This window comes from Glycine max, chromosome 8 (genome assembly GCF_000004515.6).
Source record: "Glycine max cultivar Williams 82 chromosome 8, Glycine_max_v4.0, whole genome shotgun sequence".
Classification (NCBI taxonomy): domain Eukaryota; kingdom Viridiplantae; phylum Streptophyta; class Magnoliopsida; order Fabales; family Fabaceae; genus Glycine; species Glycine max.
This window is the reverse complement of record NC_038244.2, coordinates 34,898,728-34,915,971: the sequence shown is the minus strand read 5'-3', so window position 1 is coordinate 34,915,971 and position 17,244 is coordinate 34,898,728. Positions and strand designations below refer to the sequence as shown.

Sequence of the window (17,244 nt, the reverse complement as noted above, 5' to 3'; positions counted from 1 at the left end):
ATAAAAGTAAAATAATTTAAAATTTATTAAAATTCCGGTTTTAACTGTGTTTTGAGATTATTGAAATATTTATTAATAGTTAATCACTTTTGAAATAAAATTAACCATACTTTATTTATACACTTAATCACAATTTTCGGGTGGATAAAATTGGTGTAGGGTGATCGTTATTCTTTCTTTTATGACATCTACCTTCAATTTTTGCTCAACTATTCTTTAATTTTCTTATATCCACGAGTTATTAAAACATTAATGGAAGGAAATGGAATCATATATAGTGACATAATACTACTATATGTAAAGGCTTCCAAACCATTCATGGAACATTTGACAACATGCAAGGACATGTTACACTTCAATTTCATTAGTTTATAAGCATCCTCGTACCCATATCTTATTGTTGGTACTAGTATGGTTACGATGAGCTAGATATTCTTTTTGAACATTGGAATTTATTGTAGGCTCATTAAGCCTCAAGGGTAATATCCACCGTGGCCACCACCTTCGCCACCACCAGCACCACCTCCATAACCTCCTCCATGTGCACCTCCACCGCCAGAACCGGCACCACCGCCGCCACCAGAGCCACCACCGCCACCGCCAGCCGCTCCTCCTCCATAGCCTCCGCCTGATCCTCCACCACTACCATATCCACCTCCATGAGCTCCACCAGCACCGGCACCACCGCCGCCGCCACTTCCACCGCCACCTCCATATCCGCCGCCATGATCACCACCATATCCACCACCAGCTCCACCTCCTTCACCACCTCCGTACCCCCCACCAGCACCTCCGGCTCCTGCACCACCTCCACCGCCTCCTCCACTGCCGCCTCCGCCACCGCCAGCATAGCCACCGCCATGAGCTCCACCTCCACCATACCCTTCACCACCTCCTTTACCTGCTCCTCCTCCATATCCACCCCCATCAACACCTCCAGCACCACCACCACCTCCACTTCCTCCACCACCGCCTCCCCCGTATCCGCCAACCGCTGCTCCTCCGTCGCTACCTACACCATGCCCTCCCGCGCCTCCATATCCTCCACCTCCACCTGAACCTCCACCACCACCATAACCTCCTACACCAACACCAACACCTATCTCACCATGCACACCTCCACCAATGGTGAGGAGTGTTCTTGCAGCGGAGCATATGCCTACGCCCAATAGCACGAAGAAAACAATGCTGAGAACTTTCGAAGTACCCATATGGAAAAGTATTTAAATCCCAAAGTGAGGTTTAAGGATCCATGAGGAGGGTATATATAGGAATGGTAGTGGGGCATTCGGGTGCAAAAAGTGTTTTACAATAAAGGAGCAACATTTCTCTTGTTTAAAGTGCGCAACTTCAGACACGTTTTCGATAAATGTACATTTCTTATGAAGTTTTTAATATAAAAATGACTTCTTTTTTTTACTTGAACACTTGGCTGAATACATTCATCTTTACACAATTGGAATACTTAAAAAAATATAAAATGTTGGTTTAAAAAATTAAATATATCATTAATTTAAACATTTTATTATTACTTATTTTATTTCATTAGAATCTCTTAGTGTTTAGTGCGTATTTATGGTATTTTTATATCCTATATTTTAAATATTAATCATGTCAAAATATCCATCGGATATCCGTGTCAGAGACCAGAGTTGTGCTTCGGTAAGTGTTTTGTGCTGTCCGACGTAGCAGAATGATCGATGATTAGTAAACCTTACTGGTCTGCTATAGAGCACATTAAAACTCAATTTCTTTATGCCAGAGTGCAGCTAAGGAGAAATTTTTGTGGTCCAAACCAACTAGTGTTTACAAGAAGAAATTATTATATTACGTAATTCTGATCAACCTCAATTTAAATTTTGACACAATATTTTTTTTTTCATAAATTTAAAATATAATTGTACGTGTATCTCGTATAAATTAGTCAGCAGTACTTAGTTTCAGATTATATAATAAACAGACAATAAATTTTTTGGTTCTAGTCAATCTTTGCATAACAGTGTAGCTGCATTTTTCATTATACCATAGATCAAGTAAGCCTTACCTTATGTGAAAAAAGAAGTAAGCCTTACCTGCAGTACCATACTGTACAATTTTGTTTATCAGCACTAAACTGTACAATTATCCAAGACTGATACTATATATTTAGACATCTTTATATATCAAACACATGCATGTAATATATATATATATATATATATATATATATATATATATATATATATATATATATATATATATATATCATATTGCTTATTATTTGTCTATAACTGAAAAAGAAAATTCCTTATTACCTGTCCATACGTTTCTCTCTTCTCTATATTCTCTTTTCTTTTGTAAGTGTTGAATAGGTTTTACCGTTCTCAAACTATTTTTTATAATTTAATTTCTAGTGGCTGATCAGAGCACTTGCGGAGAAGAGAATTTTTATTGACTCCACAAGGTGATCTAATACAAGTACATACACACTAAACACTACTAGACTCACTAGTGTGTTTTTGCTGTCACCCATTAGCTTGATCATATTCTCGTTTGTGCTGATCAAGAGTTATTATAAAGTATAGACCTAATGGCTACTATCAGATAAAACACTTATTTTGTATTTTGATGGATTTCCGACTCATTCACATATCATGTTCACACTTAGCACCATCGGTCCGAGCAAAAAGAAATAGCATTTCAACATTAATCTTCAGCACGTTTTAATTAACATTGTTCTATATCTATTTTTTTAGTACTAGCACTATTTCGATTGATCTATTAAGCTTTTTTGCCTTCAAAAATAAATAAATCTATTGAACTTTTCTTTTTCCTCCTCCTGCAGGAGAAGGAGTGAAATGTTAGATTCATATAAATTTGAAGGGATGTTACTTTCTTTCTTTTTTATTCTTAAGATAGAATTGAATACAGCACCAAGGAATTTACAACATTCACATACTCTTTCAATCAACTGAGTTAGATCTCCTTGGTGAAGGAATGCTACTATAATTTAACAAATAAATTTCACTAAGAATGTACAAGTCAAATTAGTATTGTAGTTTAGGGCATTATGAATAAGTTAAAAGGATGATGAATCATGTTAGTCTCTGTTAGGATCTATGAAATAACCTTAGAGTTCGAGGACTAAGGGACCTCTAGAAGAAGAAAGGTAAGATAAATGATACTTTTTTGCTTATCCATTCATTGTCTCATTACAACCATATATATATGATACAATAGCTAAAGGGCAAGCAAATAACAGAAAGCAAGGTCAGCACGAGAAACACTACAACAAAACACTAACAACACTAATAGAATTATTCTAACGGATTAGTGTCAGCATAACTCACCCTATAACCAATTTCCTTCAAACAAAATCCTCCAAATGCTTGGGTGGATTGGTTTTCCTTTTGGGCCTTATGGTTCTCTATCTATCATTCCTTGGCCCATTAGGCAACACTTTGTCCTCCAGGTGGTAAGTTCCCTTCAACATAAGGTTTCTGAAGCAAGATGGCCTAAAAAGGCGTGAAGACTGATCTGGACCTGCGATTGCACTGCATCCTCTATCACTTCAGTGCTCCAACCTGCAACGGTGAAGTCACTTAGCGGAACATCATCTTCATCGGCCATTAGAAAGAAAAGCTTGGAAGAACATTTATGGTCATGACTGAATTTCTTGTCGCAATTAAAACAGAGACCCTTCTCTCGTCGGGCGGCTATCTCTTTCGGTGAGAGTCGTTTGAAGGGTATCGGAGGTTGCTTGGTTGGGATATGCAGCAAAAGGAATGAGGAAATCGATTATGAAACTCGTAGTGAAAGCGGTTGGACAAATTGTTGAGACAGGGTGGACCACTGAATGTGTGGCGAAAGTCACCAAATTTCTCCTCCTGAAGATGAGTCAGAGTTGCTGCTTGAATCAACGTAAGAGGTTGTAATGCCTGGACTTCATGGCGTATCTCCAACGAGAAACCAGAGATGAAGCAACTTAGTAAAAATGGAGGGGGCATGTCGATGATGTGGTTGGCTAATGTCTTGAATTCCAACGAGTAGTCATTGACGGAACCACGTTGGGTTAGCTTGAACAAAGTCCCAGTAGGCCAAGCCATGACACGATTTCAGTAGGGTCTTTGTAATGTGACGATGCAAATCAAGCTTCCAAGGCTTTCAGGAGGCCAAGCCATGACACGATTTGATTGTTACGGGTCATCCATTGATACCAAGCTAGTGCAAGGCCTTCCATATAAAAGAATGCAATTTTTAGGCGTTCATGATTTGGTATTGAATGATAATCGAAAAACTAGGTGATCTTGAAGATCCACCCCAATGGGTCCAAACCGTCAAAGTGAGGAACCTCTAATTTCATCCGGTGTGGGTTTGAAGAAAGGGAAGGCGAAGAAAGGTTAGTAGTCGACGAAGATGGTGAATGCTGGCTGGTTTCCAGGTTATTCATTTTCTGGATAAGGTCGTCGAGTTTGGTGGCCATGAAGGTTTGGGTTGCTGTGAGATTGAGTTGGGTGGAGGTGAGTTTGGCAATGGCATCCTCGATGTGGTCCAAGTTGGATTTGGAGTGTGTAGAATCAGCCATGGAGCTCAATAAAAGCACCAAGATGTTAGGATTTGTGAAATAACCTTAGAGTTCAAGGACTAAGGAACCTCCAGAAGAAGAAAGGTAAGAGAAATGATACTTTTTTGCTTATCCATTCATTGCCTCGTTACAACCATATATAGTTGATACAATAGCTAAAGGACAAGCGAATAACATAAAGCAAGGTCAGCACGAGAAGCACTACAACAAGACACTAACAACACTAACAAAATTATTTTAACGGATTAGTGCCAGCACAACTCACCCTATAACTAATTTCCTTCAAATGAAATCCTCCAAATTCTTGGGTGGATTGGTTTTCCTTTTGGGCCTTAAGGTTCTCTGTCTACCAGTCTCTAATAAAAAAGAAGGTAATGCTCATTTCTATGATTATCAACAATTCTCTCTAAGAATTGTAATGATTTTTTGTATTGAGGGCTTTCTCGTTGACAATAGTTACTGGTAGATTGTCTTATTTTCGTTGTCCTTTGTTTTGCTTGTCTAATCTTCAAGAGAAGGAAGAAAAAATAAAAATGTTGTATTTGTAGTCATTTCATCAATTTGTTTTGAAATGCTTGTATGATTTTGGTAGCTAAAGTGGCATTCACCCAGCCTTCGTAAAAACATTTCTTAGTTGATAACATGCACAAATGAAATTTTATTTTCAGTTGATTTTGTGCTATTTTGAAAAGCACAAATAACGACATTAATAGTAAAATTAATACTCGTAAACACTTGTAATTAGTTTTTAAAAGTACAAACATAAGTTTAGATAGATGTTAGTAAATGGTGTTTCCCAAAATTAAGAGTTAGAGAAAGATTTAGAAATGTTAAGAACTAATTTAGGGATTTACTGCAATACACTCAAAGAGAGAAACACACACCAGAGGAATGTGAATAAACTAAATGGTTGAAAGCCTATGACCTTGTGAGGTTTGGTGCATATCATACTTATTTACCAAATAATTAATCTAAAATCCTATAATTAATTAATGCTGGTTGGCTTAAAATCATTAGTTAAAAATTCTTTTAGGTTTAATTCTTCGTATAAGCAAAATCAATGCTGATAGTGAGGTGGTGGTATTTTTGCAATTACATGTAAATCATTCACATCAATTTTAAATAAACCGATGTAAAATATTTTTTAATGTTGGTTTAAAAAATCCAAATGTAGAATACTCTTTTAATTTCGATTTTATTTGGAACTAATGTATTGGTTTTAAATTTATAATTAGTGGTTCATTTTACCCTTCATGCTCGTGAAAGCTTTCTTCTTTTATCCTTTCTGATCTTGAAACCCTATGAGTTTTACAAAGAATGAAAAACCAAACATATCATATTTAAGGGTCTTGGGAAGAAAATGCTTTGTTTTAAATAATGGTAAAGATCGGTAACTTGAGAAAGTTTGACTCTAAGGCAAATGAAACTATCTTTTTAATTAAGTTATTCTTTATCTAGCAAAGCATATAAAATGTTTAATAGAAGGACCTTATTAATTGAAGAATTTGTGCATATTTCTTTTGATGAAATGAAGGACCATGGGGGGAAATCCCATGAGTCAAAAGAGATATAGATGATGATTGTGTAGGACCTCTAGAAGAATCTAACAATTTTGAGGAGACTAGATCAATAAACATGGAGAAGCAAAATGTTGATACAAGTCAAGGATCTAAAAAAGGAGCTACCTAAAGAATGGAAAACCTGTAGGGATTTATCACTTGACAATATAATAGGTGATATAAAGAATTAATGGGATAATCACTTGTGGCTCTCTTAATAACTCTTGTAGAGATGTGGCTTTTGTATTCCAAGTACAACCAAAATCCATTGAAGAATGTTTACTTGATGTACATTGGTTATTGGCAATGCAAGAAGAATTAAACCAATTGAAAAGGAATGAAATTTGGGATCTTGTGCTAGGAATGAATGATCCACAAGTAATTGGAACTAAATGGATTTTTTGAAAAAAAAAGAAGGATGAAACTAGTTTTATAACAAAAAATAAGGTCCATTTAGTAGCCAAAGGGTAGCCAAGAAGAATGCATTGATTATGATGAAACTTATGCTCATGTTGCAAGACTTGAGGCTATAAGACTTCTTCTAGCTTTTGCTTCTTTAATGGATTTTATGCTTTTCCAAATGGATGTCAAAAGTTCTTGTTTGAATGGATACATAAAGGATAAAGTCTATGTTTCTCAACCCCTTGAATTTATTGATTATGATTTTTCTAATCTTGTATACAAACTAAAGAAAGCACTATATGGACTTAAGCAAGCCCCTAGGTCTTGGTATGAAAGATTGAGTAATTTCTTACTGAACAAAAGTTTGCAAGAGGTAAGGTTGACACAACTTTGTTCATTAAGAAAACTAAAAAGGATATATTGTTAGTTCAAATATATGAAGATGACATTATATTTGGAGCTACTTGCTAATGATGGCTTGTGCAAGAAATTTGCTAAGACCATGCAGGGAGAGAGTTCAAAATGTTCATGATGAGGGAGTTACCTTACTTCCTAGGAATCCAAACAAAATAGTTAGAAGTGGAATCTTCATCAACCAATCCAAATATTGCTTTGATTTATTTAAAAGATTTGGTATGGAGAGTTTTAAAGAGTCAATAACTCCTATGGCTACCTTATGTTATCTTGACCCAAATGAGAAAGGTAAAAATATAGAAGAATCAAGATATATATGGTATGTTGACTCTCTAATACATCTAATTGCTAGTCATCCCGACATTATGCATAGTATTTATGTATGTGCTTGTTGGACGATAGAGGTGGATGGATGGCAACATGGGTAATCTAGTGTAGTTCTCTGATCTGTCTTCTGTTTTGGTTGTCCACTTAACTACTTTGGTGGTGCACTTGTAGTTTCTTTGCAAGGGAGCGTCTACTCCAGTCTTAATTAGTATGTTAGATGGTCCAGTTAACAAACTTTTGTGTTGTAACCGTTTGTTGTTTTTCTAATATTCTGTCATGTTTCCACTCCTATATAAGGAGTTAGTTAGCTAGGTATGATATAGGAGAGAACTTCTAAACCCAAATTTCATTGCATTGTTATTTTTGGTTAATGCAATATCACTCTTATGCATTATCTCTCTTTTCTATCATTTGCTTCCCTATTCGTTGAGAAAAATGATGGAACTCACAAACCAAGAGGGGTGTGAATTGGTTTCTAAATTAAATTGAAATTAAAAAAACCATAGTTTTAAAAAACTTCTTTTCCAAGGATCGTATCATAAACTTTTATCAATCACTCTTAATACAAAAATATTTTGTTAACATTCTTTCTCAAAAAGATATTTTCTTTAATCTTCAGTAAATCGATCAAGACTACAATGAGAAAGAAAGATAAGACCAAGAGAAGATGCACACCAATTTTTATACTGGTTCACTCTTTATCTCTAGATAAGCTAGTGCAGTTATCTAATTTAAACTGAATTAGATTTTCACTATGCATATAGAATTCTTACAAGCAATCACAAATAATCTAAGTTCCTACCCCAGAAAAAGAGACTAAGGTACCCAACCCTAGGCTCCTTTGTTAATAAGAGCCTAAGAGAAACCTACCCTTAGCCCAAACTAGAAAAACCTATTCTAGCATGCCTTAAAAAATTCATGCATATGCTAACATGTAAAACACAAGAAAAATTGAGTCAAGGAGAGACACAACCTGATCAATCACATGCAAAAACCTTTGCTTGAGTGAATGAGTGTCTTCTTGATCTCAAGAGAAATCCATAACTCACTTTTTACCATGAGAGCTTCAGAAAAACAAAGTCTAGAAGTTGTGAGTCACACACTTATTCAAAGCACTTTTTATTCTCTCTTTCTTCCTTTTTTTCCCGTTGTTAAGTGAGAACACAAGGTGTTTATTTATAGAGAAAACAGTTATAACCGCCTGTAATCGATTAAATAGTCAATGTGAAGAAATAGTCGATTATATTATCATTTCAATCGATTAAAGTGATCTTCCCAATATCTGGAAAACTTTCAATAACAATGTAATCATTAGATTCTTAATGTAATCGATTAAAGTGTTATTGATCACTTATGGGAGCCCTTTTAAGAGTGAAGTAATCGATTATGATCACCTGGTAATTGATTAAAGTAGAGACTCATGAAAAACCATACATGGTCTCAATTGTGTAATCGATTATGATCAACCTTGTAATTGATTAAAATAGAGTTTTATGCACTAAAGAAGTTTCTAACTTTAGAAACAATCTTCTTACCTCTACATAATGATGCATGATGTACACATGAAAAGATAGACTAAGATGCAACAATCAATACAAATGTCACTCATGTTAAACAAATTAAGATGGGGATGAATTAAGTTTAAAAAATTTCCCCTAAAAAAATTTAATTCTCTCTTTAAAAGAAATATACAAACTTAATATGCAAAAAAGAAGTAATGAACAATTTACTTGATGCTTCTTTAAATATGCAAAGTAAAATTAAATTGCAATAAAGTAAAAGAGTTTAGGAAAGAGAGAATTGCAAACTTAGTTTTATACTGGTTCGGCCACGCCCTGTGCCTACGTCCAGTCCTCAAGTAATCCACTTGAGATTTCCACTATACTTGTAAATCCTTTTACAACTTCTGAACCAACCAAGGATACCCTTCCTTTGTGTTCAGAAAACTTTACAAATCAAGAGACCCACTACCCTTTGATTAACAATAGTTTGCTTTGAAGTACAAGAGAATATTTTTCTCTCTTTTAGAGAAGAATGATACAACTTGAAGAACTTATAAGAATCCTTAATAATTTTGCAAGTGTTTGGCCAATGGTTTCCTTATGAGAGGATATGACAATGAATGTTTTGAAAAAATATGAAGAATTTCAAGCACAAGCCACATATTTATAGGCCTTTGGTGACCTTTCAAAAAACTTGTGAAGAGTTATGACTTTTCAGAGTTATTTTCAAAATTTCTTCACTAGTAATCGATTACAGATTTGTGGTAATCGATTACACAGTTAATTTTGAGGACTCATGACTCTTCAGTTTAAATTTCAAAAACTTTTCGTGACTGGTAAGCAATTACACAACAGTGGTAATCAATTACACCTTTTAAAATTCAAATTCAAACTTTTCTGAAAGTTGTTAAAAATCATTTTTGCTTATGGTAATCGATTACAGCCTTTGGTAATCGATTACCAGAGAGAAATACATGATTTTTCAAGATTTAGTATTTACTTAAAAACTTTATAAGATATTTGAAAACTTAAGTCTTTTAAGGCCAAACCTTTGCAACCTCTTTAAGAGATTCTTTTAAAATATAAAGGACTATTTGTAAATCGTTTCTCTTGATTTCTTAATCTTGACTTGAATCAATGTTGAATAGCTTTAATCTTTTGGCTTCATCAAAATCTTCATACAGCATATGCACTTACAACTCAAAGAGTTGGACATATAAAAAGACAAAACTTCTTCAAGCTCCAAAGCTTCTTCATGTTGCTCCCCCTATCTCTAACATATGTTTCATGTTTTTTAATCTTAAACCCACCAAATGGGTATCTAGAGCTTCGATTGAAGATCAATTCTGCATTTGTTTAATGATGGGTCTAGGTCATCAGAGATCAACCATTATGTTTGTTATTTTTTTGTTCTATATCTTCAAGATTCAATTAAGAAGATGGTCAACACAATCAAGATTGAGAAATTCACAGGAAATAATAGTTTCAACCTCTGGCGCATCAAGATGCGTGCCTTGTTGAAAGAACAAGGAATTTAGGCACCTCTCTTTGGCCAACCATCGAAGGTTGATAAGTGTGTACTTGAGTTGCATGATGAAAAAGCTCACTCTTTGATTCTCTTGTTTTTGTCTGATGAATCCAAATACCACTCAAAGATTTGGGTATGTAAAAAGACAAAAATTCTTCAATCTCCAAAGCTTCTTCATCTCTAACATATGTTTCATGTTTTTCAATCTTAAACCCAACAAATTGGTATCTAAAGCTTCGATTGAAGATCAATTCCGCATTTGTTTAATGGTGGGTCTAGGTCATTAGAGATCAACCATTATGTTTGTTATTTTTCGTGCTACATCTTCAAGATTCAATTAAGAAGATGGTCAACACAATCAAGATTGAGAAATTCATAGGGAAGAATAGCTTCAACCTTTGGCTAAGATGCAACAATCAATACACTTGTCTTTGTCTTTGAATGATAAAGTTCTTTATGAAATTTATGATGAATAAATCGCATATGGTCTATGGCTCAAGCGGGAGAAACTCTACATGACAAAATCAATTTGGAACAATTTGCTTCTGAAATGATGTTTGTTTGGCCTCCAAATGAGAGATGGTAAGCCACTGAAAGAAAATCTTGATGACTTAAAAACTCTATTATGATGGAGCTGCGTGACATTGATGTCAAGATAGAAGATGAAGATTCGACAATGATTCTATTAGCCTCTCTCCTTCCTTCCTATGAGAATTTTGTGAGTTCTCTTAGTGTTGGCAATGACTCTATTACACTTGAAGAAATCAAGTCCAGTCTCTATTCTAGAGAGCTTTGGTTGAAAATGTCTAGGAATAGTGATGAAGCCTTTGCTTTCAGATTATCAATGATTGATTCTGCTAAAGGGAAAAAGAAAAAGAAAGGAAAAGGTAGAAAGAAGAGCAATGTTGATCAAATGGACATTTGTAATCACTACAAAGAACCTAGTCATTGGAAGAAAGATTGTCCAAAGAAAGCAAAGAAAGATTTTGTTGTTGCTGTTGTTCAGAATGATTCCTCTTCTGAAAATGATTTGGTTTTGGCTGTTGGTGAATATCTACAACAACATTATGAACAATGGATACTTGACTCGTGTTGTTCTTAACATATATGTCAACACAAAAGTTGGTTTGTAACACATGAGAACAAGTCTAGTGGTAATGTTCTGATTGTTGGGTTAGCTAGGAATCTAAAAGGAAGGTTGAATGGATTCATTTGAAATCTTTACCATTTCATTCCTTAATTCAATTAAGACATACCTCTTTTGTTTAATCAAGGTTTTCTAAAAAAAACTTGATAAGATAGATTATCACAACAAAAAAAACAAGATCATATGAAAAATAAAGTTTATGGCCCTTTAACACCAATTTCATTACCAAGATTGAATCACATAACCAAGGGTTAGAGAAAGAAAATCACACACATAATTTATATTGGTTCAGTCCTCAAGAGAACTTACATCCAATTGTTCTAAGACTCCTTAGAACTTCCACTAATAGAGAATCACGTACAAATACTATGCACATGCAATTCTCTAATTCCAATGCTTCCTTGAACCCTACAAGAGAAAGAACAAGAGTTGAAACTTTATCAACTCACAAAAATCTCGGTAACCCTAACTAAAATTAGAAACAAAAAAGAAATTCAGAATTCAAATGAATACACCTTAATGTGTAGATCACAACATCTTCACGCTCTTCCAAGAATGATTAAATCATGATGAAAAATTAATGAATCTTGATCAACCCAAGAAGAAATGCAGGGAAATTCCCTTAGTTGACTCTCTTGAAATTTATTCTCAAGTGATTGTATTAAGAGTCACTAATTAAAAAAACATAGGAAGATATTTATAATTTTGACAGACAACACTAATTTAATTGATTATCAAATATGACAATCAATTAATTTATCAAAATTCCTCTTTGTTATGCATTTCTAGAAACTTGGTAATCGATTACAAAATATGATAATTGGTTATCTCGTTTCAAATAGAGAAATTTTCATGCTTTTATTTTTGGAATAATTGATTATCAATTGTGGCAATTGAATATTTAGACACATACAAAAATCCTTAAGTTTCCATATGCAACTAATCGATTACAAAAAAGGGTAATCGATTATCTCAAGCTATAGGGCCTTCCTTATTTTGAAACTGACTTTTGTAATCAATTATAAAAAGTGATAATCTATTAATTTGATGCTTCTGGCCAAATTTTAAGTATAAGATGGTTCTGATGCTTGTTTTAACACTTTATAATGGATTACAAAACCTTGTAATCAATTACAATATGTTGACCTCATTGCTTCTAAGAAACTTAGAGATCAATCCATTTTTCTAACATGTTTGATTCACACTAAGCATGGATATATGAAAAACTAAAATGATATCAAGTATCATGCCTAGTCTAAAAACATACAATACAAATTCCACATCTATACAAACTTTTTTGGCATTGTAAAATCATGAAACCAAAACCTACAAGGTTCGCCATGGAGAGACCATCTCTTGCCATAGCAAACCCCATGGTCAGAAATAATAAAAGTTAAATATGTCATAATGAAATGAAAAATAAAATAAATATTGCTAGTCCTTTTGCTTGGTTTGAAATGATTAAGTACATTATAACACATGATGGATTGATAATTGTGTTAATTCTATAGGGAGTTGTGGATGTGTGAACTTGGATGAATTCAATTGATTGATGCATTTGGATGAGATTGGATAGGTGCCATTCTTTGATGAGACTCATGAAAATTCTCATACCTTATGAGGTGCGAACATACATAGTGAGTGAATGTGTCACCATTTTTTTGTTTACTATTGATTTTGTTTGATTCCTATATCATTAGGATTTCACATAAAGCATGAAAGTAATCAAGGTATTTGTTTCTTCTCTCATTTTTAGCTTCTTAGCCAAAAAGCCAACAAAAAAAAATTAATTTTAATCCTTCTACCCTTTTTGAGCCAAAAATACAAAAATATTTTCTTTTGAAACCTTTTAATAAAAGTCTAATGAGAAAAACCATTGTTTCCCTCATCTTAGTGATAGGATAATAATCTTTCAAGATAAAGTTTTGACATAAATTTAGGGTAGTTTCACCACATGAAAAAGTTGACATGAAATCAAAATTGCCAAGGGCAGAAAAAAAGACAAACCAAGTTTCTTTAAAATAAAAAAGAAGCAAAAATAAAGAGAGACAAAGTCTGCAAGAAAGCAAAAGCTAGAAATAAAATAGTGTCAAATTCATACTCAAGAGAAACTTGGTTAGAAAAAGAAATTGGAAAGGATAAGTGACTGCTTATGTCAAATTGCATATTTATTGCTCTCATTGATCCTTGGATGATTTTAATTGTCTAGAAAAGCAAAGATCTGTAGCAAGCCCAATCAAGTTATAAGCCTAAAAGACCTTAGTGATTCATGCTTTATGTGATTTTTTGAATGAAAAATGGGATTAAAAACAAAGTTCATTTGAGGGACTTAAATGTGTGAATGAGTGGAAGTGATAACCTTAATAAATCATGCCTTGAGTGAAACACTTGACTTGTGAGGTTGGGCATCATTGGACCCAAGTGTCATGTTTTCTTAATTTTTGCATTTTTCTCTCCTTTTGACAATGTTTAAGTGTATAGGTCATAAGCTTGACACTGCTTGAGTGTACAAGTCATAAGCTTTGATTGAGATAGTTTTGGTCTTTCTGGAAAGATAAGAGGAAGCTCTGCAATTGTCTCTATCTAAAGCTTGAGCTGATTTGAAGGTTTAAGGGGTCAGACTAAAGCTAAAAAGTCTCGGTCTTGCGCTTTGAATTGTTGTTTTGCATATGCGTTTGAAAGATTAGAAAGAAGCAAACAAATGTTAAGCTATGATAAGCATTTAAGACTTCATTAATGCTTTGTGTCTGAGATCTATTTTGCTGAGAATGTCTTGAAATTTTTTTTCTAAGATTTTTCGAAGTCCAAGAAAGTAAGAGGATATTCAAGTCTTAAAAGAACAACATCTTTCTTCATCTCAAAAAACGTGGTCTACACCTGTTGTGATTAGAACTGTTCTAAGCGAAAACATGTTGACCTTTGCTGAAGTGTGGTTCAAGAAAGCTAAAGAGAGTGGCGTTTCAACATGGAGAGAATGTGCATTAAATGCTCACATTTAATGCACCAATGAATACATCTTCAAATGTAATCCCTTACAAAGAAAAAGAAATTGTTTAGAGACAACAAACACTTTTTGAAGTATGCCTTAAATACGACAAGCTTTGAAGAGTTGAAGACACAAACCAACATGCTAATATTTAAAATTTGTTGTTCCTTCTTCTCTAAGCTCTTTCTTTGTAAATTCGTAAGTTGTAAAGATCTTGAAACACCTTGTAAATCCTGAGAGAAAAAGATTGAGTGATGAACTTGTATATCCGTCTCTAAGATGATTAAGCTAGTCTATGTGCAAACAAACCTCAACAAATGTGCTGGTATATTAAGAGTTGAAAGTGGCTTGTTGAAGAAAGAATACTTATGTTGTAAAGCTTTGGTATAAGTTGTGTTGTAAGAATAAGAAGTGGCAAGAAAAAATACTTGTAATTTTTGTGAAAGTTAGTTAAACTTGATGGGTTGTTAAGAATTGGACATAATCTCAGTGGTAAAAATGAACCAGTATAAAACTCTTTGTGTCTTATATCCTTATCGCCTTTTGTTCTTTAACGGATAAGAGTTTGAATTTGATCTTGGTTTTTGAAAAAAGTTTGAACAAAATCTATTGTTACCGTCTGATCATATTAGTTTGTGCAAACTTTTCTTTTCATTCATAAAACTTTATTGGACGATAGCTTGAAAAAGACTTATGAAAAATTTTAAAATTACAATTCAACCTCTCTTCTTATTATATATACACACACATTTGGTATATACACACACATTTGGAAAAAAATTAGGTTATTTTATGTAATTTACTGTGTCAATGAGCATATCACTGTTCACTTGCATAATTTACTTTACAACTTTTCATTTTGAAAAGTAAAAAGAATTTTTATAACATTCTGAGAAATACAATAGATAATTAAATTAATTATTTGTCTGTATTTAGTGACTTTGATCTAATTTTCTATTTATAATATTCAATAATAAATTTAAAAAGATATTTTGATATTTTAAAAAATAATAAATAATTTAAATATGATAAACTAATTAAGAAAGTGAGAGTTATGATAGATAACGGGAAACTATTATTGGAAAATTGGATAAAATAGAATTTTAGTTCATCTTCATTTTATGTTTTAGTATAATCGATCCTTTAAGTTTAAGAGGTTTTATTTAGTTTATCTGGATTAGATCAAAATTGGTCACCCCATTCATTTTTGGCACTGTCAATATCATTTTTTTGACATATGTGACATCTCTTCCCGTTTATCACTTGTCACCAAATAAATCAAACTAGTATGATGAATTAAGGAAATGATCATTTTAATGTAACAAATTAACTTTAAGGGATCCAAAAAATATTTAAGAAATCAAAGTGAAACATTTTACACATAGAGGATTAAACTGAAACTTAAAATATAATTAATGGACTAAAGGAGATATAAAGTTGGTTGAATTGTTAAGAGAGAAGGGAAGAATGAAAAGATGACAGACTCAATCCATTTGTTAACAATTAATATTTGTCGATAAAAAAATAATGAACCAAAATTCTAAAATATTCTAGAAAATTCTTTACTCTTAATACTACTCATTATTTTGTTAATAAATTCATTTGAAATTCTTTTTTATATTTTAAATACGACAATGTTGTTAAAGTTATTTCTTCTCTGAGGGTACAAGGTATGGATTTTAGAAGTTTTATATTGAGTAATAATATATAAATTATCTTTTTTTAATTAAACATTCCACCAACATAAAGTTTTATATTGAGTAATAATATAGAAATTATCTTTTTTTTTAATTAAACATTCCACCAACATTTGTCATTTTTGTCTATCTTTCTCTTTCTATAACATCATAAACTTTATCATACCTATTATTTTTTCTTTTTTTAACCTTTTCTCTAGATGTTGGATAACATATTAAATGTCTATTAAACATTTTCCATTTATATTAGGGACGGCCTTGAAGTACAATAATCAAAGTCTTATTTGGATTATTTTTTGTTGATAAGTGGATCAAATATAATTTTACTAGAAATATTTTGCAAAATATAATTTTACAAGAATCAAGGCAAAAAAATGATATATTATGAGGACCAAATACATTTAAATTAATATATGTGTTCTCTTTTAATGAATTCATTCATAGTTATTTGTTTCGGTAAAGATTGATCATATGTATATCTTAGGAAAGACAATCCTATTTAAATTGAGTAGAATTATCATCGATAGAGAACTTTTTTCTCTAAGTATCTAACATATATACGTGCATTCTTAAATCTTGGAAGTATTAAATTTGATACTATCAATTAAATTGTAACAATCTCATATGATTTAATTCACATATTCCCCATTTGTTGATTCACTCTCTCCTTATTGAAACTTTTATAATTTTCTTTTTACATGATTCCACAATTGAAATTTAAACGTTAAAAGTTTATCTGTCTATGGAACCAATTAATTTACATATTGAAGGTGTCTCCAGTTTCTTTTGTTTTTTCTTTTAAAAAAAGTATCAATATTTTTTATTAAAAATTAATTAGTGATTAATAATTAACTATATCATCCTACTTAAAATATAGACTTAATGTCATTTTGTAGTTATTTCATTTTGATACATTAAGTTTTAAAAGTTTTATTTTGATTTTTAATGTTTTTGAAATATATTATTTTGATATTTTTTTTCAATTTTTCATTTGAAACATTAAGTCTTACATTAATATTTAAATTTTAAAAAATAATTAATTCATGATAATGACGGTTAAAAACCGCCACAATATTTAAAGTAATTATCGTATTATAAATATAATAAAAGTTTAATAT

At 32.4% G+C, this 17,244-nt stretch overlaps 1 protein-coding gene across 1 annotated transcript; it reads right to left on the bottom strand.

Annotated features, from left to right (window-relative positions):
* Positions 1–275: 275 nt before the first annotated feature.
* Positions 276–1,395, bottom strand: LOC100816168 (glycine-rich cell wall structural protein 1.0). Its single transcript, XM_003530516.5, has one exon. The coding sequence runs from the start codon at positions 1,209–1,211 to the stop codon at positions 474–476; it is 738 nt and encodes a 245-aa protein (XP_003530564.1). The 5' UTR covers positions 1,212–1,395; the 3' UTR covers positions 276–473.
* Positions 1,396–17,244: the final 15,849 nt, after the last annotated feature.

Bases quoted from the DNA above. Each gene is read 5' to 3' on its own strand.
- LOC100816168 (XM_003530516.5), bottom strand. From the start codon at position 1,211: ATGGGTACTTCGAAAGTTCTCAGCATTGTTTTCTTCGTGCTATTGGGC.